At 45.0% G+C, this 21,656-nt stretch overlaps 1 protein-coding gene across 1 annotated transcript in view; it reads left to right on the top strand.

The window, feature by feature from the left end:
• Positions 1–21,656, top strand: part of SF3A1 (splicing factor 3a subunit 1) — a 145,606-nt gene that overhangs the window by 64,318 nt on the left and 59,632 nt on the right. The window contains exons 6-9 of the mRNA XM_078667241.1: positions 999–1,149; positions 7,231–7,448; positions 18,845–18,962; positions 19,409–19,594. Coding sequence (XP_078523367.1) covers positions 999–1,149; positions 7,231–7,448; positions 18,845–18,962; positions 19,409–19,594 — 673 coding nt within the window. The remainder of the gene's footprint in view (positions 1–998; positions 1,150–7,230; positions 7,449–18,844; positions 18,963–19,408; positions 19,595–21,656) is intronic.

The raw sequence follows: 21,656 nt of genomic DNA, 5'->3' as shown, positions 1-21,656 counted from the left end.
ATTGTTACCTAAATGTATTGATTTGAGGTTGGCTGCTGATCTGTTCAGCATCCCCTGATGTGTCTCATCTGTAAATATGGGACAGACACCTAACAAAAACAATTCCTGGTGCCTCTGGGGAGTGTTGATTTTAATTAAATATATATATATATATATATATATATATATATATATATATATATATATATATATATATATATATATATATATATATATATATATATATATATATATATATATATATATATGTGTGTGTGTGTGTGTGTATAATATATATGTGTGTATGCGGGTGGCGATGCATCGAATTTGAATAAAAACATATTTTTTCACCTTATGGCTGGGTCAGCTTTCGTCTATTCAGGATCGGTGGTGCCCTGAGATATTGGGGAGTGCCGGTTCGTTTTGGACGAGTGCAGTTTCATATATATATATATATACATATATATGTATATGTGTATATATATATATGTGTATGTATATATGTGTATATATATGTATATATATGTATATATGTATATGTATATTTATGTGTGTATATATTTGGATTTCAGGGGTGGACAGGTGGACCATTGCCTGGACAAACAGGCCCTATCTATTTTTTTTTTAAACATGTCTAAGACACTCCCTGGTGAATAATTTGCTTACTGCCCCTCCCCCCATCACGCATTCTGGACTTGAACAGTTAAATTAGTGCTCAGTTCCACAACAAGATATGACTATCGCATCACTGCAGAAATTTAGAGAAGTGGATTGCAATGGTGTCGGTGACATTGGCAGTGTGCTTTAAATTTGAAGCTTGCATGTTTGTTGCATCTGTTGGCTTTGTCTCTCCCATCACTCACCTTATCAGGTGGTTGGCTGGCTTTGCGTGCAGTATCTGTCGTGTTTTGGGAGAGGCAATGAACATTCCCTGCATGATTTCTTTCTATCTCCTTGAGTCTCTCTTGAGAGAGATCACTTGTGATGCCCACTTAATCTTGTCTATCATTTTATCTTAGGTACGTTATCGGGTCGAGTGGGCCAAGTTTCAGGAGAGAGAACGGAAAAAAGAGGAGGAGGAGAAGGAGAAGGAACGAGTTTCCTATGCACAGATTGATTGGCATGACTTTGTTGTAGTAGAGACTGTGGATTATCAACCTAATGAACAAGGTGAGAAAACCACATATAATGTGGACATTTACAGCTATATGGGTCAATAATGTACTTTAGAAAGAGGGGAGCAGAGAGCCCACCAAGTTTTTGAGTTCTACACTCTACTCTTTGTTTACAAGACCCTTCATGGTCCTGCATTTGTTCTGCTTTACTAAATTACTGTCACTGTGCCACCTGACCAGGTGCTTATGGTCTGCCACCCAAAACATATCCTACAGCTCGGCCAACATTATAGGCCCCAGAGACCACCTATGACCACAAATTCATTTGGTCTGCAAATTATCTTCTTACCTCATATAAAAACAATAAGGTCAATCAAATGAGGAGAAGTAAGACAGCTCTACAACCCTCCAGAAGCTAGGATGAGAGAAAGCCAGCATAAGGACTTGACGGCAGAGAAGAGGTATTGTATCACGAGTAGTGAGGATTTTTGAAAGTGCTGTGATGAACAGAAAGTAAAGTAGGTGTAATGTATAGCTAGTATAATAGCTACTCACTTGAACAGTTGTTGAAAGGAGTTGTTGTTGAATAGATCCAGTTCTTTTGAATTAACAACCAAACGCATCATTTGGTATCTACTTTTCTAGTCTGATCCAGATAGGAGGACAGGCTTTTTCTTGTGTGCATATTCTGATTGCACAACACTTTGTTTTGGGCAGGCTATGGGCTTTTGTAGTGGGCATCATTTTGCTAGTTCCAGTTTTGGTTCAGTAACTACTTGTTAGTTGTATATTTTTCTCTGTTCCGTGGTGGACTGTTTTAAGAGGCTTGTTTTGGTCTATAGACACAATATTTCCTCATGGACCATCATCTTTCTGCTATTTGTGTTGGCTCCTAATGGAGTTTGGAGATGGTCCCCAGGACTTCTTAGTTATTGTATTAAAATGTATAAAGAACCTTCCATGAAGGTCTTAAGAAACGAGGTAACACTACACACAAATCCACTATTTTTAACTAAGATTACTGTAAAGCTTCACCTTAATTAATTGATAGTCCTTAAAAAGTTTTCCAGAAGCTGCAGGTGCAGCAGAAAGTTTTTATTTTGTGTGTGCAAGGAACAAAACACCCACAGGGTTAGATAACATTATCTCATTCATGGACTTCAAATGCAGGTACAGTTTGCCTTTAATATCCTTTGAGATTTTTCAGGTTCTTCCTTTTTTAACAAATATACACTATCTGCCCAGGTGTAGGTTAGGGATTACTTATTCATTTTATTTAGTCCTGAAGAAACGCCACGGATCCCACCCTCCTGGACCACACACAAGTGAAACATATCTATCTTTTAAAAAAATCTCACATCGGAATTGACTCTGCTCATTATACCCCCGTGACATTTTTCGCATTTGTTTTTAACCCTACCAAGGAGATCATACATTAAAAAAATTGCTGATACCCTTTAGGTTGTTTTAATGCACAAATGTTTCACCCTGATACACTACCCTACATTCAAAGACCCTCACTCACTCATGCGGCTTAAAGAGATGATCTCCGCCAAAGAGTCCACTTGCTGGGCCTGTGAGGCATTGCAGCGCATGCCCCACGAGGAGCTAAGCCTTATGATGAAGCATGACACCCACTTTTTTCTTTTAAATATCCTTATTGAAATTTGTGGTATAGTTCACTTGTGTAATATACATTGTCCACTCCAAAGGTGTTACAGTGCCTTCGTGAGGGTTATTCTGGTTCAGTCAGCCTGTGCAGCAAAACGTCTACCTGTGAATGATTAAACCTCAAGAGTGTTAAGGCCATGCCAACATGAGCCAACTATCGCCATAAAGGAGAAACACATACCAAATAAAACAATTAAACCTACTCATTCCCCTGCACCCGGCCCCTCCTCTCAATTACTAAATGAAGTCAGGCTGGAATGTCTCATAGTACCATAGTAATCGGCAGTACTCCCTGAATGGATTGATCAAACAGCCTCAAGTCTGAAGTATATTGGTGTGGTCAATAGGATCAAGGATCTTATTTAATTTGGTTAAATTCTCATTTCATTGTTCCATAAGATTATACCTTGTATCCCGAGCTCTGGTATCCATTAAAACCGAGAGCTCTGCATACGCTCATCGAATCACATCTCTCTGCCGCACCCCCACTGTAGAGGCGAGTGGAGTCCTCCAGGCCATTGCGATAGATTGTTACACTAGTACCATTGCTCACATCTGGAAGCCTCTCAACTGTTTAGTGTGTTTTTTCACCATCCCGAGTGCAAAAGGCAGAATCCTATGGCAAAATAGATGTAGGGACCTCTGACACACAAGATTACTGCCCACCATAAGACAACGCTCTGCCGACATCCCCAGACCATGTGGAGGAAGTAAGCATTAACCTGTTGCCATCTAGGACACATCGTCCCTGTACCCGGGAAAAACAATTCTATTCTGTCTGGGGAAAGGAAGGTGTGATGAATCTAATTGAATTGCGTAATTCTAAATCATGCATTTCATGTGGCCGTTCTAACCGAACCTAAATATCTTCGCCATGTGGAGTCCTGTAATTCCCTAGTCCATTTCTCTTAAGTGTCCGGAATCCCTTGTTGTGACTTCTTTCTGTAACGCTGTGTAATAGCCCATCTGGAACCTGTCAATGTTCACTCCAGTTCCAATGGACCAGCCACTTGTACAGAGTTCCCATCCAACCTCCACAGTTTCTTCGCCACTCCCTGCAGCATGGCAAACAAAAGAAACTGCTCCAGGTCAAGTCCAACCCCCCTCCATCAACTCCTCAAAAGTAAAAATTCTCCCATACACTATTCTATCACCCCAGGTCTCATACCCTGCTGTCGTCCAGGATTCCACCAGGTAAATCCCAGTAAAGTGTCTGCACTGTGGGAGTGCCCAGAGGGGGCAACCAGGTGCTTAGGGTATATCACACTTACCCTGAAATATGTACTTCCTCCAATTCCACGCCACCACCTTCACCAGCATGTTAGTAATAGCAGTACGTGAAGTGGAGGTTAAGAACCACTCTAGTGGTGAAAAATGCCCAAAGGCAGAGCCCACCATATGCCTCTTCGGGTTAACCTCCTCCAACAGCCAGCAAAGTGACCACTGGAGATGGGCCGTGGCATAATAAAGCTCATAATTGGGAGCACCCAACAATCCATTGTAGCGTATAACATCTCTAGTTTCACTCTATGCCTTTTATCCGCCCATATCAATGTGGCCATCAATCGCCGATGGTCCACAAAGAAAGGGCTCTTGAATATCACCGGGAATGCTGCAAAGAAATACAGGCATTGCGGTAGGACCAACATTTTAGCAATAGACACTCTTCCCAGGGGCGATAGAGGTAACTGTGTCCAGAAGGGTAGTGATTGTCTGGTCGAGGGCAAGGCTCTCCAAAGCTTTCCTTCCACTAAGTCTTGTTCAGAATGATATAATTGCACTTCTAAATATTTGAAGGTATCATACTTCCACAGCAACGGGCCATCCCCAGTGGGCTGATGAGGGGAACAGGTGTCTGTAGCAAGGGAAATAAACAAGATTTAATCCAGTTGATTCTCAGTTCGGAGATACGGCCAAAGGTGTCTTAAGACCGACATAATCCTTGGTAGAATGGCAGGGTCAGCTCATAAATATATCAGCGTATCGTCCGCATACATGGAAACTATGTTTGGATGATCTCCAACTGTGTAACCCAAGCATGACACCCACTTGGGTGTGTGAGGACTCAATCTTCCAATACGGAAGACTCCTCCTCAACTGTTAGATTGTCCACCTACACCTTATTTGGTATATCTTTTTCAATAGGAACAGTTACCCTCCATTTGTATTTGTACATTGCATGGGTTCTGGACCTCTAACCTGCTCCTAGTGCCTATGTATTTTGGTTGAGTGTTTAATTTGGAGCCAAAGCTTGTAAACCAGTCCTCTCAAGACATAGCAACTTGCTCTGATCTTACCAGGTTTGTTCTTCTTGGTTCAATAGGATCCATGCTGCGGAATTTGTTCAAGGTAACTTTCTCGTCTGACACGTGGAGCTGTTTAACAGGAATATAATTTACAATTGTTGTTGCACTGCTGAGATCAAAATATCACATCCTAACATAGAAAGTACTATATTTCCCTTCAAGGTGTATCATTTTGCACCCTAATAAGTGAAAATCTGCAGCCAATACTTAGTGTTATCGTTACAGATTAGCCATATTGCTTCATGAGAATTCTTCTATTTGGTCTGATGACGAGTCCATGGTTACTCAAGAACGTATCTGTTGGTGTCTTTGCAAGCAGTCATTCTGAGCTTTTCTCCCAACTACTTCAACAAAATATTAACCAATTGCTGGTAGTTTATGCTTCAATAGCCAGGCTTCTCAACCTGCGCAATATGGTTTATCTCTCTCTCAAGTTACTAAACAAGGCTCAGTATATATCGGAAATCTTCATGATTGTTAATACTTTGACTACATTGTCTAAACAAAATGCAAGTGTCACCGGCCAAAGTGATACTGTTCCGCTGATAACTCTGTCTGCTGTGATGCCTGACCATTTTAGGGCTTGCTGAGGCAGATATTCCTGTGTTTATTCTGTTCTGTGTGCTTGTTCACGATGCGATCTCTGCTGGAATGTCTAGAAGACTATAGTATTCAAGACTTCAGTCAGTGGAAGGTTTCAAACTTCCCACTAACAATTGGAGATTCACCAGGAATTTCATAACCATTTTTAAGCTTTACACAGGGAAAAACCCTCACATGGACATTTGACAGTAGTGTTAATAGTGCAAATTCTGTACCTCCACATACCCGTAGTTGGAAAGGTTCCCTCTTGACTTTTCTTCACTTACTCAAGATAATCCACAAAATAACAATTTCAGTTCAAATGTTGTCCTCCATTATTAACCAGGCCATGCCTGAATAACTTTAAATGTGTCCACCTATATTGCATCATTCTTCCAAAAAGTTACATTGTGACCCTAAAAGAACCTTATCTAAACAGAACCCAAATCTAAGACTTCAGTGTAAAAAGATAACTCATGCACATTATGGATTTTTTTTCTAGTTATTACCTTTTTCAAAGACTCTGTATCAAAATGTGTTGCCTTCTCACTAACCATTCCTTCTTGGTTGACCTAGCGTGCACTCTAAAATGTTTCTCCAGCAGTCCTTTTGTTACATTTTCTTGATGCTGACTTGAACTAATCTTGTGATTGAGCAATTTGTCCTCAAAATCATTGACCCTTCATTCCTAAGTCCTTGCTTCACTATAGATTCCTTACAGGTTGACAGTTTTTTCCTGTGTGTGCGAATCTTACAAAAATATAATTTCCAAAAAGGAAATGGTACTAACCTCTAAAAGTAGGTCACTGCTTTGAATGTCCTTTTTAGTTTCACATTTCAAGCCCTGTTCATACATCACAGGGAAACAGAAATTGACTTAAATGTTATTGTTGGGATCTTTTGTGTCATTCACAAAGGATGTTACAACCCAGTAACAGATTAGTTTTCATCTGTTAGTCAGCAACTCGTGTTGGAGAATGGCTGCATGAGATGTCAGACTGTAGACATTGAGGTAGAAGGAGATGGCTTTAGCTGCCCTAGAATCGTACACATTTTATAAAAGTACTTCTATTCCTCCAACCCTAATTCTACTCATAGCCCCGAATTCTACTTCCTCCTTTCTTCCTTTGCCTCCTAGGCATTTCAAGCCCAATTTCTTTTCCTGCTCACCTACCACTCCAATTCCCCCATGCCAAGTAGACACCTTATGCCAGCTGTGCATATATCCCACTATTGCTTATGCCAGTGGAATACTAGTGATATGGGGTAGACATTCTAGGAACAAGGCTCCTCCCTTATTCCCTTTAACATAACCTCTCATTTCCTCTCTGATACTTCCTCTTTTCCATGCTTCAGCACTTTTAGGAGACCCATGAAAGGCATAACGCAAAATGCAAATTGTCATGACATTTTCCATTATACATGTGGACTATAGTAGATAGTTTCATAGTATAACCATTGGTAGCATTGTTACTCTGTCTTAAATCTGTAATGCCCCAGTGTGAATATTTAGTTTTAGATGCTTTCCTCCTTAATAAAATGTATAACTATCTACAAGCGTGTCCGCTTCTTTGCAGGAAACTTCCCTCCTCCAACTACCCCAGAAGAGCTGGGGGCTCGCATTCTAATCCAGGAGCGCTACGAGAAGTTTGGAGAAAGCGAGGATGTGGAAATGGAGGTGGAGTCAGATGATGAAGACGAACCAAAGGAGGAGAAAGCAGCAGCTGCAACAACCACAGCCACAGAGTCAACATCTCAGCTTGACCAGGATACACAAGTGCAAGACATGGATGAGGTATGTCAAAGTGAACCTCTGCCAGTGGCTCCAAAAGCACCCTACTTGAAAAATCAAACATTGTGCTGGCAACTAACAAAGTAGGCCACTCAAAGTGGCGCACAACGGCATATGTTGAATATGTTACATCTCTGAGACACTAATGGAAACTTCAGGGAGAAATGACTTATCTTTTGTCTTGCTCTAACTGTTTCTGGCAACTTAACTGATTAGTCTCATCTCACGACTGCAACCAAGTGTGGTGGGGTCGTGGGATGGTTGCAGTCCTTATTTATGCACAGGTTTTTTTTCTTGTGGAGAGAGGGGTTTATCTTCTTGCCTGAAGAGGGCTTATACAATACCTCACAGCATCAATAGGCAATACATGGCTGCCAGAGCAATGGGTTGCATGTCACATTCTCTTGCTTGATTGAAGGCTTTCAAGGTTCAATTCTCATCTTTTATTTTGAGTGCGCTTATCTAGAGACAAGATAACACAGGGAAATGGTCTCAGTAAGATGGGATGTGCAACAGCCAGAATGTGTGGTTCACTCTCCATGCTCCTGCTCCGGGTTCTTTTTATTCAGTGCTAAGATTTTTCAGGTTTATGAGATTAGTAAGTAACAAAACCAATGTCCTGGCAAAAGAAGAGTTTTGTGACTTTCTCTCACCCTTGCAGCCTGCTTTTTTATGATCAACTGCAGAATATACAGCATATACTGATCTGAGCTCTTATAACTCTCCAGTCCTGATCGCTAACAATTTCGATTCATGGCTACTTCAGTTTGATTTCACAGATATCCATTACCATGAAGATCTTTTACCATGTAGCTAGTACCTAAGTAACCGGGAAGCCTGGCTCTTCTTGGGTTTTTCTCTGTAGGCATCCTAAATGTTTGTGGGGTAAATCTGTCCATAGGTTTGAAAAGTTCAAGATAGTGACAGAAGTTAATCCAATTCATAAAGGAGATTGATTATGCTAGGTAGATATTGTGAGAAGTTGGCCTGATATATGATGCTCACTAGTTCTAGTGATCACCTTGTATCAGTCCAAACAACCCTATGGTGATTGGTTGTAAGTCAACCTTATAGACCAGCTATCCTAAGGGTAGCATGGACAAAGCAGTCTTAGGCTAAACTCTTTTGGCATGTGAAGCCAGCTGTTTTACCACAATATAACCCCTTGAATACCAGATGAAAGGACACCACACAGGTTGTTATGAAAATAAACAGTATATTTATTAATAACAACACCTCTGAACTCTTTGAGGTCAGAGGGCTAAGCACATGACAATCTCTTAAGAAAAATACGACAAGTTTGCACAAAATTACAATGGTGCCTTAGAGGCACGACAAACCATATACTAAGTAAGTGGAATGTGAGAGTCGATAAAAGAAATGGAGCTGTCCAGAGGCTGGAGGTTCGCTAGGACTACGCTATCTTCACCTTAGGTAAGTAATAGGAGGCCCACGGGACGCGTGTGCAGAGTGTGAACTCACACGCGAGATGCGTAACAACGTCTATGGACAATACAGTTCAAGTTAAAGGTGAGTACGGACAATCCTGACTAGATAGGACTAAAACGACTGTGGAACTGGACACTAGGACAGTTAAACTACCCTTGAGCACCGAAATGCTCTTGTTACCTCACCCACGGACTGAGGGTGCACAGGTGTCAAAGTGCGTCGGGTTCTCGCGGTGAAGTCTATGGAGCCTGAAAGAAAAGATGCTGCAGGCGACCAGGAGGAAGATGTCCGGTGCGATCCAAGGGGGGATCGGTGAAGAAGGAGACCTGAAAGCAGAGGGGACAATGTTCACAGTCACTAGCCAGTGACTGGAGTGGAACCAGGAAGGAACCAGATGTCGACGTCGCGATCAGGTGAAGAGTGGACGCTTGACTCTGCAGCCACGTGGACCAGGAGGTGTCTTCGACGACCAGGATGGAGGCACGAGCTGTCCCACGCAGGCTCTCGCTGTCGGCGGTGTTGGATCCGGAATCGGCGTCAACAGGCCTTGGCAAAGGTAACCCACGCGGTGAGTGGAAAAAGCGTCTGGTGCGGACTAGGAGAGTCCGGGGTGCCCCTCTTTTGGAAGGGAGCAAGGGCCAGTCTGGAGCAACCAGACCAGCAGCAAAGATTCAAAGGTTCGTCGTCTAGGAGGCCAATAGCCAGCCGGCAAATGACTAGACAACGCGTCGAGCAGCAAACAAGCAGAAGGGCCCCACGCAGATCTCGTGGATGCTGGAGGGCTGATCTTCGGTGCAGGGGCTGCTCGGGGCTGGGGCTTCTCAGTCCCCAAAGCACGTGGTCGAGTTTACCTCGGGAGTCGTGCTGGAAGCGAAGTGCAGGTTCGTTCAAGATGGCCGGTCCCACATGTCTCATCGCACCCACGGGTCTCAGCTTTGCTGTAGATGTGAGTTGAGGTCGGAGTGGTCTGGGAATCCGGGTCTCGTCGGGCTCTGAAGTCTGGATCCTCGAGGGAAGACGACAAAGTGAAGCAGCTGGACGCTTGATGGTGCCTGCGGATGCAGGGTGGACACTCCTTGCCCACAAGGGAGATTTCTTCAGTCTTCTGTGGAGCAGAACGTCGAAGTCCAGAGTTTCTTCTTGTAGAGTAGTTCAGGATTTAAAAAAAAAATTTTTTTTAAAACCTTTATTGGTGCAATCAAATCGGTACAGGCGCTGGCCTACAACCACAGGGGCCGGCCGCAAACTCAGGAGACAGAAACAGGAGCAGTGCAAATGTTTACGGTTCAAGGATTAATCACGTTGTAGTCATAATACGTGGTTGTAGCACAACGAAGCACAAGGATAAGAGGTTTCATTTTTATAATATTGAAAAAGAAGCGGAGGCGATATCATCAGAGGCATCATACTACACAATATACAAAACGAGACGGGAGGGGCGTATCCCTCCAAGCAATCGGGAATCGATGGTGAGCAATATAGCCGAAAACACACTACGCCCGCCGAAGGCAGGCCAGGAGTAAAGGTCAAACAATGGCGAGTAAGTTAGCGAGAACATCATATGGAAAACCCACCCGTCCAAGACAAGAAAATAGAGGCAAGCGCAGATGCCCGACAGAAAAGGGATGAAAGAGGGAGATACAGCCAACCCCACTAAGAAGGAAGAGAGAAAGGGACCATAGAACAAAACAAACTAAAATAACAAAAAAAAAAAACAACACCCGCCACCCTACATCACCGTAATGGCTATGGCCTACCCCACTAACAGCGTGCCTGTCGCCCCAGAATTACCCTAAAGAAAGGAAATAAAGATAAGAAAGAGAGGAAACAATAAAGAAAATTCTGAGGAGAAGGGCCGGCGATTCAGATACCCGGTCCCTCCCACCCCCGCATACTAAAATCGTAGAAACAGAAGCCATGGAAAAGTACAAGTATCAGCAAGCACATAAAACGCAATCAATCACAGTCCCACAAAACGTGTCATTGAATCACCATTAACCAGCAAGAAGCCCCTCCAAGTCCCAAACGAGGTCACCCCTGGCCACTTCTGTTAATAGTAGAAATGTTAAACAGCCTTGCAGTCGGGAGACAACTCGATCCAAAAGGTTCAATCGTCCCAAGCAAATCAGGTAGCGCCGCCGCCCAACATCGTCCCAGCCACCGAGAAACAACTGACGATGCATGGCGGAGGCCAGAATGCAGCAATACACAGACAACCAACAGTTCCAAGTCCAAAAACAGGTCCGCCAAGCACGGAAAGGAAAGCGCAGGATGCGGGAAGCAGCGCAGCGCAGCACAGCCCGGGCCCCATGCGCCACGGATCGTTGGAGCCTCTCCACTTGCTGGTCAGAAAAAGGCCCCGATGAGACAACCACCTGCGGAACAGGTGTGACGACAACAAGCTCAGGAACCACATCCATTCTCGCCCCCAAGACTGTAGACTCAGCCGGGGAACATGGCACTGCGGCAGAAGGAGACTCATCGGCACCGACTCGGGGGCAAGCCACTACGCTACAAAATGGCGGGTCAGCAATGGCGACGATCCTTCCCTCTAAGTCCCGGGATCTCCGGAGCAGAACAGTCCGCAGGGTTATCAGTGCAGCCAGTATGTGGCTACACGAAAGCGTTCCCCCATGTAGCCGAATTCCGGGGGTCTCAAGTTCAGCGGTTTTACCGTCCCCGGGAGGGGTGCATTCCAAGACGCCATCCGCCATTGCAGCCATTTCGTTCTCCGTCACTTCCCCTCCACCTCCGAGTCCAGTCCGACCATCAGAGTCAATAGGTCTCACGGCTGGACTTCGACAGTCGGCTCTTGGTGCAGAAAGGAGAGTCAACAAAAGGCCGGGTGTGCTCCCCGCAGCTCGCCGGGAGCCAGCTGCCGGTTCCCGGACGGGAGTATTAACATGGCCGGGCGTCACACCCAGGGGGAACCGGGCGACACGGCCTCTCTCCGGCTCGGCGATATCTCGGGTTCACGGGGCAACCCACTATTGGGAGTGGGTTGGCACCAACTCTCCCGGCTCGCGACTCTCAAGCTCCCACTGACCGGCTTCTCATCCAAACCAGGGCCGCCAACACTACGAACACTGCCGGGCGACCTCTGCAATCGAGGCCCCGGCGTCAGCGCCGCGAAGGCCGGCAAGCAGACGGGGACAGTTCTTCGGATCTACTGCACGGTGGAGCCCCAGAAATAGATGGTAAGTGATCGCTTCTCTTCAACAACTTAGATCGACAGGCCTCGTTCAGGATTATCGTCAGGATAGACGTGCGGGGAGGAAGGGCCCTCGGAGCCGAGCGTTCATGCGACTGTTCCGATCGCCATCTTGGCTCCTCCCCCCGAGTAGTTCAGGATTAATCTAATTTTGAATGGGACCAGCTCCTACCTTTATCCTGCTAAAGGGGGCTGCACTACTGACTAGGTCCCTCCCCTGGGTGGGACCAGGAAGGGGGGTGGTTACACCCCCTATCCTTTGTCCAGTTTCCCGCCAGAGCCGGAGTGCCCCAGCAACTGGTTTGAACCGGTGTATGCACAGGGCACCTTGTGTGCCCCAGGCATGTCTCATTCCTTTCAGGCCTATCCTACCCAATACACAAAACCCTGTCTGGGGTGGTGCTAGCACCTCCCAAGGCAGGAAACCCTTTGTCCAAGCCGCCCTCCCTGGAAGGACTCCCAGCAGCAGGAGGTCAGACTTGTGTCTGTGGTGGCTGCATCCATTTTGTGATGCCAAGGCTCGAGTTAACTTTAACCGGGTTCACAGTTACATACATGTCGTGTCCCTCTAGAAGGGTGGAATGCTACCCCCGTCGCCAGAATTGGCAACGGGGTAGTATTCCAATTCGTATGACACCTTACTCGACATGTTTTGATAATGTTATACCAGAGTTAGCATTTAACCGCGAGGTTGATAATGCACTTAAGAGTATATGGTATAGCGTTATCATGGAACAGCTATTAGGACTTGGTTCCGCAAGCTGCAGACGGGCTCAGCTCATGCCAGAGCACCATCTCACATAATTCCAAGCACTCTGCCTTCAGGATTGTTAAGGCCTGCCATAGGAGTGACTGATAGAAGGATATGTGTCCATTTTAGGGTTAGATATAGGTATACTATATCTACAGCTAAGGGTGATTACACCACCTTGCCCCAGCTGTCTTGCAGCCAGTTGTGTCAGTTTTGGATGGCCAGCCAGGGGTGGCATAATACATGCTTCAGCCCCTGGTAGGCCCTGGGTACACCTATGCCCTGGATACCTAAGGTATACTGTACAGGGACTGATAAGGTGACTCAGTATCCAATTGGATATGTACCTAGGGTACATGGAGTCCATTTTAACAGAGAGAGCAGGAAGCCTGGGGTCCTGAATAGCAGTTTCCCAGGCCAACTAAGTCAAAAACCAGCAAAACACCAGGCAAAAAGTTGGGGGTAACCATAGTCAGATATCCACCTTCCTACAGATATACAGGCCACCTTTTTCCATATCCCCATTCATGTATGTTATCTGACACTGGCAGTCCGCATTACCGCTAGAAGACATTTCCTTTTGGTTTCTTTATTGTCCTCAATGGCATGTCAGTGTACATGGCACAAGCTCACATAGGGATACCTTAAACAGAATTAACTCTGATCTGTGTGTAGCTAGAAGCTGCTGTACCTCATGCAGTCTCTTACTACAGTAGACATCCACGCCCTCCGTGTAGCTGTGATAAGCTATGCTAAGACTACACACCTTCTGCCCAGAGCCTGCACTGCTATCTGTCTACACATAGTACCCCAAAGCGGGGAGTTTGTCACAACTATACTAAGCTCCTCCCACTGTTCTAACCAAAATAAAAAGGCACATGCACAGTCCGCTTCCATCCTCTTTCTAAGAAAAGATTTACTAAGACCACAGAGATGGTGGTGGCATCTCTCACTAGCATAGCAATCTATGGGTGTTGCTTAGTTTGGAACTGCTCTATCTAGATGCCACAGAGTTTACTATCCTCTTTCAGAGACCCATGCTGAAATTAGATAGGATAAGGTAGATCAAGAGTTTAGTCTACACGTGTTAATCGAAAACGTAAGGCTTAAACCTACAGAATCAACTGGGTAATGCATTCTCTTACTTAATTTCTAGAGCCAACTCGAATGTGTCAAATCGATATACCCATCTACCATGAACTAAACTGTGTATGACGGATTTTAATAGTCTCACTGCTCACATCCAATGTCACTTGGACTTGACAGTCTTGAAGCGTATCTTACTGCCCTTTGCCATTCTGCACATGCATGCTCTTAAATCCATTTCTCCGTGAACCACCATCACTACCTCCTGCATACTTCTACCAATGCAACTGTTGCATTGGTAACCCCTTCTACTTGGAATTCCTATACTATGCTCGCTCCAAGGTTTTTAAGTACTCCTGACTTATCAGTTTTTGGTATTCCTATACCGCATGTTGTCCTGCATCTCCCGCTGTATTCAGACTGAATTCTTTTGAGGTCTACTCATGAAGTGTGTATTATTCTTTTTGAGTAAACCAAATGGTCCCAGTTCTATGTTGTATATCGCAAACGGGGTAAAGGTAGTCCATGTTTTGACAACAACTTGAAGTGGCACAGGAATTGTTACAAAACTGTTTTGTGACATTCTAACTGTATCCATCTTCTGTCCTTTCCTTCATCCTGCATATTGAGGAGTTCAACTCTTTTTCTGTACTAAAATGTAAGATCTTATGGTCTTGATTCTTGTTCATGGCTTATAAAACCTACCTTATTGAATTGATTTATAGGTCGAAGCCTACGAGACAGCGCAGCCGTCTGGTTTGTTAAAGGCATCTTGTGGACGTTCAGAAAGCTTCTCTGGGAATGCATTCTGACTGTTGCTTGCCATTGGCTTTGTAACTTACAGTTCGAGGTATATGAGCTTTTAGGCTGTTCAGCGTTAATTCGTCCCTCCCAAGGACCAAACCTGTTCACAATAACTCTCCTTTCTGTAAACAGGCATGTAAATCTTGTTCTTATCTTGTTACATGTGTTGTGCATTTAAAGTCAGAGGTCAAATGTCAGGCTCTGTTTTCCAGTGGAGCTTGGTGTTCACTTTTCTTTCTCCAACTTCAAAGTGAGAGGATTTATGTGACAAACTTGCTGGATCCTCAAGGTAGGAAAGGTTTTTTTTCTAGCACACAACAACTTTTAAATGAACTGTGCAAGTCTTTCAGAATTTGTCGGAATTAGGAAAGCACAAATGAAGCAAATTTTTTGTTAATTGGAAACAAGTACTTTGATATGATTAAAAAAAAATCAATACTTGCAATTTCCACACATTATCATTTGTGTGCTGTATCGATTGATCAGTAAATCTGTATGTGCAAACAGAATGGTCATTTCAGTTGAAAATGTGTTCACTGTAATGGTAGTGTGCTATCATACCATGCATCCTGAACTCAACACCACTCTGCACTACTCCACTTGACACCCTTCTGCACTCGACACCACCCCTCTCTTTGCCCCTGTTATGTTACAAAATGTTATAGAGCGCAAACAGCTGCCCCAGCTAAGAGGCGTCCTAAGCAACAAGAAAATAACACGCACAGGAGGCCTACAAGGAAGGAAACAGAAATGTTTTAATAGCTTTCCTAAAGAGAAGGTAATTGGTAAGCCCCCGAATGTGGGCCGGCAAAGAGTTCCACAGGATGGCTGCTCTGTTACGAAAAAAGCGCCGTCCCGGCGCGAGCTCTTCTCACCCGGGTGACCACTACCAGACATTGTCCCATGGATCGAAGTGATCGTGTGGGAATACAAGGAAAAAGAAGATCAGTCAGGATTTGTGGGGATGCCAGTTTCAAACTTTTATAGGCTATACACAGTGCTTTAAACTCAATTCGCCTGGCCACAGGCAGCCAGTGGAGGCGACGAATGGCAGTGGTCACTGCGCAGGTTCTACGCAGGCCCAAAAGAGATCTTGCAGCCGCGATCTGGACTCTCTGTAGCCTCTGTATTTCAGATTTATTAGCTCCGAGATACAACGAGCAAGCATAATCAAGCCTAGACAAAATCAAGGCTTGAATAATGATCTGCCTAGTCGTAGCATTGAAGAAGGCCAGGATCGGTTTGAGCCCACGCAACAAACCGAAGCATGTGCCCGCCACCTTTTTTGTCTGAATATGAAAATTTAGTGCGGTGTCCATCCAGACCCCCAGGTTCTTCACTACAGTCTTAGGGATGGGAGCCGTACCTAAACTCTTGGGCCACCATAGCTCACTCTAACAATCATGGTTCCCCCCCCACCAACAACACTTCTGACTTGTTGGAATTCAATTGGAGACAGTTCGTGGTCATCCACTCTGTGACCGCCGAGAGGTCGCCCTGAAATTTCCTGGCATCCTGCTCCGGGTCACTCGAGAGAGCCACCACCAACTGAGTATCGTCGTCATAAGAGACCATGGCCCCTGCACTATACATCACTCCAGTCTAGGCCTCTCCACTCTGCACAATTCCACTCCACGGAACAAGACTGCTGTTGATGCCACTGCACTCTATGCTGTGCACTCTACTCTGTACCCCTGTGCTGTATGCCAATCCATTGTACACCACTCTACACCACTTTACTCTATACCATTACAATCTATACCACTGCACTCCACCCTGCGCCACTCCACCCTGCGCCACTCCACCCTGCGCCACTCCACCCTGCGCCACTCCACCCTGCGCCACTCCACCCTGCGCCACTCCACCCTGCGCCACTCCACCCTGCGCCACTCCACCCTGCGCCACTCCACCCTGCGCCACTCCACCCTGCGCCACTCCACTCTACGCCACTTCACTCTACGCCACTTCACTCTAAAACAATCTACTCTATACCACTCTGTGCCATCGCACTCTGCACCATTACTGTCTATACTACTCTGCATCACTGCACTCTTGACACACTACGCTGCACCCCTGCCTTCACTGCCACTGAACGCTGCACTATTGCATTGTATGCCAATGCACTCTGCATCACTCCACTCTTGTCGCTGCACTCTGCATCACTCCACTCTTGTCGCTGCACTCTGCATCACTCCACTCTTGTCGCTGCACTCTGCATCACTCCACTCTTGTCGCTGCACTCTGCATCACTGTACTCTGGGCCACTGTATTCTACCATTGCTGGATATAAGACGCTGAATTCTATGCTACTGCACTCTACGCCACATTAGTTCGCAACACTCTACACCACAGCACTTTACACCAGTCCACTCTACTCTACCCAACTGTATGCCACTGCACTCTACTCTGCACCACTGTACTTCATGCCATTGCTCTCTACGTCACTCTACACCCCTGAACTCTGACACTCTACTCTGCAACAATGCAGTCTACGCCACTTGACTCTGCACTACTGCATTCTATACCAGTGCACTCTACTCTTCATCTCTCCACTCTACAGCATTCCACTCTGTGCAGCAGCACTCTATGCCACAGAACTCTACAGCACTGTATTCTACTTTTCACCAGTCTGCACCACTACCACTCTACCGCGCACTGCACTACTCCACACCGTTGCACTCTACGCCACAGTACTGTGCAACACTCAAATCTTCAACACTGTATTCTACGAGTCTACATTGTACCCTTCTGATTTCTATGGCGCTACACTTTGCAACATTCTACACCAATACATTCTACACCGGTCCGCTCCACTCTGTGCCACTTCACTCTATGCCACTCCACTTCACTCCATGCCACTCCACTCCATGCCACTCCACTCTATGCCACTCCACTCTATGCCACTCCACTCCATGCCACTCCACTCTATGCCACTCCACTCTATGCCACTCCACTCTATGCCACTCCACTCTATGCCACTCCACTCTATGCCACTCCACTCTATGCCACTCCACTCTATGCCACTCCACTCTATGCCACTCCACTCTATGCCACTCCACTCTATGCCACTCCACTCCACTCTATGCCACTCCACTCTATGCCACTCCACTCTATGCCACTCCACTCTATGCCACTCCACTCTATGCCACTCCACTCTATGCCACTCCACTCTATGCCACTCCACTCTATGCCACTCCACTCTACGCCACTCCACTCTACGCCACTCCACTCTACGCCACTCCACTCTACGCCACTCCACTCTATGCCACTCCACTCTATGCCACTCCACTCTATGCCACTCCACTCTATGCCACTCCACTCTATGCCACTCCACTCTATGCCACTCCACTCTATGCCACTCCACTCTATGCCACTCCACTCTATGCCACTCCACTCTATGCCACTCTAATACACTATCCCCAATGCTTCTCTACTCTAAGTCACTCCAATACGCTATTCTTAATGCTTCTCCACTCTGCCATTCCAATTCACTGTCCTCAATGCTTCTCCACTCTGCCACTCCCAATGCACTGTCCTCCATGCTTCTCCACTGTATGCCACTCCAATCCACTTTCCTCCATGCTTCTCCACCCTATTCCACTCCAATCCACTATTCTCAATGCTTCTCCACTCTGACACTCTACTCTTCGCCATTCCACTCTGACTTCACATCACTCTTCTCTATGGCACTAAATTTTAGCCATGCTGAACAGCAGAGACGCTGGTGTACAATATGGCAAAAAAAATACATTGGCAAAGCCAGTAACTCTTGTTTAGACAAGACCTATTGGCTTCGCCAATGCTTGTCTGTCATTTAGCCATGAATGCTTTTATTTGTTTTCTATATTTTATGTATCATTAGTGATTATGTCAACACATTTACATTTTCAGATATATTATGACATAGAAGCACCACAAACTGAAAGCATGTGGGGAATGAACAGCTCTCTAGAGAACTAGCGAATCACTATGCTTATTTTTCTTGCATGGACCACTTCTCGCTTGTAATGAGTTCAGTCTCTGCTTAGCGCTTCAGTCCCCAAGGTCTAGTGGCAAAACATGCTCTCCTAATGTTTCTTTTCTTTTGTCCTGTTTAAGGGATCCGATGATGAGGAGGATGGCCAGAAAGCTCCACTACCTTCTGAATCCCCCATGCCGCCACCTCTCCCACCTACTCCAGACCAGGTTATAATTAGGAAGGACTATGATCCCAAAGGTATGTTTGCTGCCTTTTGTCTTTGAGCCGTTGCCTCATCCCTTCTTATTTCTTCTATCTCTTCCAATACCCTGGATTCTGTCTGAGGTTAAAAGGTCACAGTGCACCATCCTGGTCTTCTTAATCTTACCCTGTAACATCACCTCCTTGCTGGTTAATGCTGTTATCAGACTACCTTATGTAAACATGCACATATCCATAAGAAAAAATAGTTCCTTCATTTTTGCATTTTGCATTGCTCATTTAGGTCCGGTTGTAAGTCTTTCACCACTCGGTCTCTGAAGCGCCTCCCTCCTGGGAGCTAAGTTTTTGCACATACCTGTATCTCAAAGTATCAACTCCTTTCACACACGAGGCTTTCGCCGTCAACAGCTTCTTGTCATAATGCATCATCCCCTCACCCTTGTTACTAGCATGTCTAACGCTAATATGTACCTTTGTTTCAGCATCTAAAGCTCAACCAGCAGCACCCGCCACAGATGAGTACCTTGTCTCGCCCATAACCGGCGAGAAGATTCCAGCCAGTAAAATGCAGGAGCACATGCGTATTGGACTGCTGGATCCAAGATGGCTTGAGCAGCGCGACCGTTCCATCCGAGAGAAGCAGGGTGATGATGAGGTGTATGCACCAGGTAAGTCCCCTCCCCCCTAGATTTGTTGACGTTTTCAATGAAAATTGTGTCTGAACAAAATTTCGAAAAGAAAATTATAAAAATTAAAATCCATCCTTGCCCTCAACAATTGTTTATAATGAACTGTCCAAAAGTCTCTTTTCCAGGACGCTATTCGATTTTGATTTGACCTCCAGCTGTCCCCCCAAACCCAACCTTTTACAGTCTGTCCTCAATGCCTTGTACTTTGAAGCATGGAGCAGTCTCTCTCCTTGTCACTAACTTGCTTCTTTTTGCACCCCATGGGATTTTTTGTTTTTGTGGGCCCATTTTTCTCGAGGGAAGAAGACATTCAACCCAAAACGTATTTGAAATAATGGCACAATTTTGACCTTGGACATATTTCTATGTAGGTTTGATTGTATGCTGTGCCAGAAAATCATTAATGATCAACTAACAGAGTTACAGAATCAGGGGATATTGATTACATTTAAGCAGCAGCAGGAAATGATGCATTGAGAAGGCTCCTAGTCCTTGGGACGTGAGAGTTGCATGCAAGTGATCCCTGTTATTTATTTATTGTACTTATAGAGCGCATTATCACCTGACCGGCATCCTGGTGCTAGTAACTCGGCATGACCTACATCCGCTGGACCCTACTGTAGCTAACCCCTAAATTTTGGGAAACAACCATGTTTTTAACCTCCTTCTAAACGGAAGGAGATCACTAATTTGTCCTGTTCATAGGGATGTAAGAGATTTGGCAAATAGACGTTATTTAGTGAGATGAACTTCCTAACCAAAAAGGAAGGAAGCCAGTCAGCAAAGAAGATGAGGGATATTTGTAGCTGTTCATACAAGAAACAAAACAATTAAGTGAATCTTTCCAGCAGTGGTGGAAAGCTTTCAAATCGATGTAGCCTTTTGGCGGTTGTACACAGAAATGGTTCGCCAAGTAAGTTGCCAAGAAACTGAGCAAAGAATGTCTGAGAATGTGAAAATTGAGCCAAGCATACTTGCTTGCCTCGCAATCGCATCAGAAAGATATTCAGATGCTACAGGATCACCACCCCATAGAGGGAGCATAGGAAAGGAATGTGACAGTCATCAGCCACAAACCATGCTTTCATGTAAGTTGTGATTTATCACCTGTTGACTGTACTGGCCGGTGTTGTACTCTCTCCTGTTCCCTGCAGTTAGCACCAGGACACTGGTTATTGATTTCTACTGAGATAGCGTGGCAAGTTTTTTTTGCTGAGTGTCCTCTAAAGGATCTTAATTTCAATTTAATTATAAAGGGGTACAATTAGCTTATCTAAGCACAAGTATAAAAATTATCCAAAACGTCGATCTGCATCAGCTAATGAAGCGTAAAAAAAAGTTTGCCCCTACATACTATTGTTCTGGGGTTCCTTTTTCCCAAATTGTTAGTGAATGCCTTTACTAGCAACCAGGTTGGAAATAGCTTGTTGGAGTATTTGATGTGTTCTCCATTCTTCTTCAGCTGACCCTTCTGTTATATAGTTATTCAGATTCCTGTATTTTGACCATGATGATTTCAGTTCTCAGAACTTATGCTTCTCCTGAAGAACCTCAGGTTCCAGATATCTGTTTGGGGGGGGGGGCTTAATGATAATCACCTGCCTACCATTGTCAATCGGGTGAGCGTGGTTTCTGAAAAACAAGTTTATGAACAGTCTTTCAAGATAACTTTGCTATTATCTATACATAAACAAATATGCAAGTTCTGTTCCCGGCAAAATCATTGAAACCTCCCTTGTCTAGGCATGCAGCGTTATTTTGATGGACTATTGCATTTTCTTCTGTAAGTGCAGAGTTTGCATATCAATGAGGTCTCAATTTAGAACAGTTTTTTCTACATAGGCTTTGTTCAGAATGTCGTGACCTGAAAGACTGCTTGATGCAGATTGTAATCTGTGTCAGAAGAGTCTGCAAGCTTTGACTGTCTTAACAAAAATATCTCTATTCTTTCACATAGAGAAGTTTGTTCTTGGGACTGTCTTGCTTTACTCCCATTGTTCTTATGTTCTTCAGACCCTCGCACTTCTTTGGCCGAGCAGCT

The sequence above is a fragment of the Lissotriton helveticus genome, chromosome 11, assembly GCF_964261635.1.
Source record: "Lissotriton helveticus chromosome 11, aLisHel1.1, whole genome shotgun sequence".
Lineage (NCBI taxonomy): Eukaryota > Metazoa > Chordata > Amphibia > Caudata > Salamandridae > Lissotriton > Lissotriton helveticus.
This window is presented reverse-complemented; position numbering and strand designations above follow the sequence as displayed.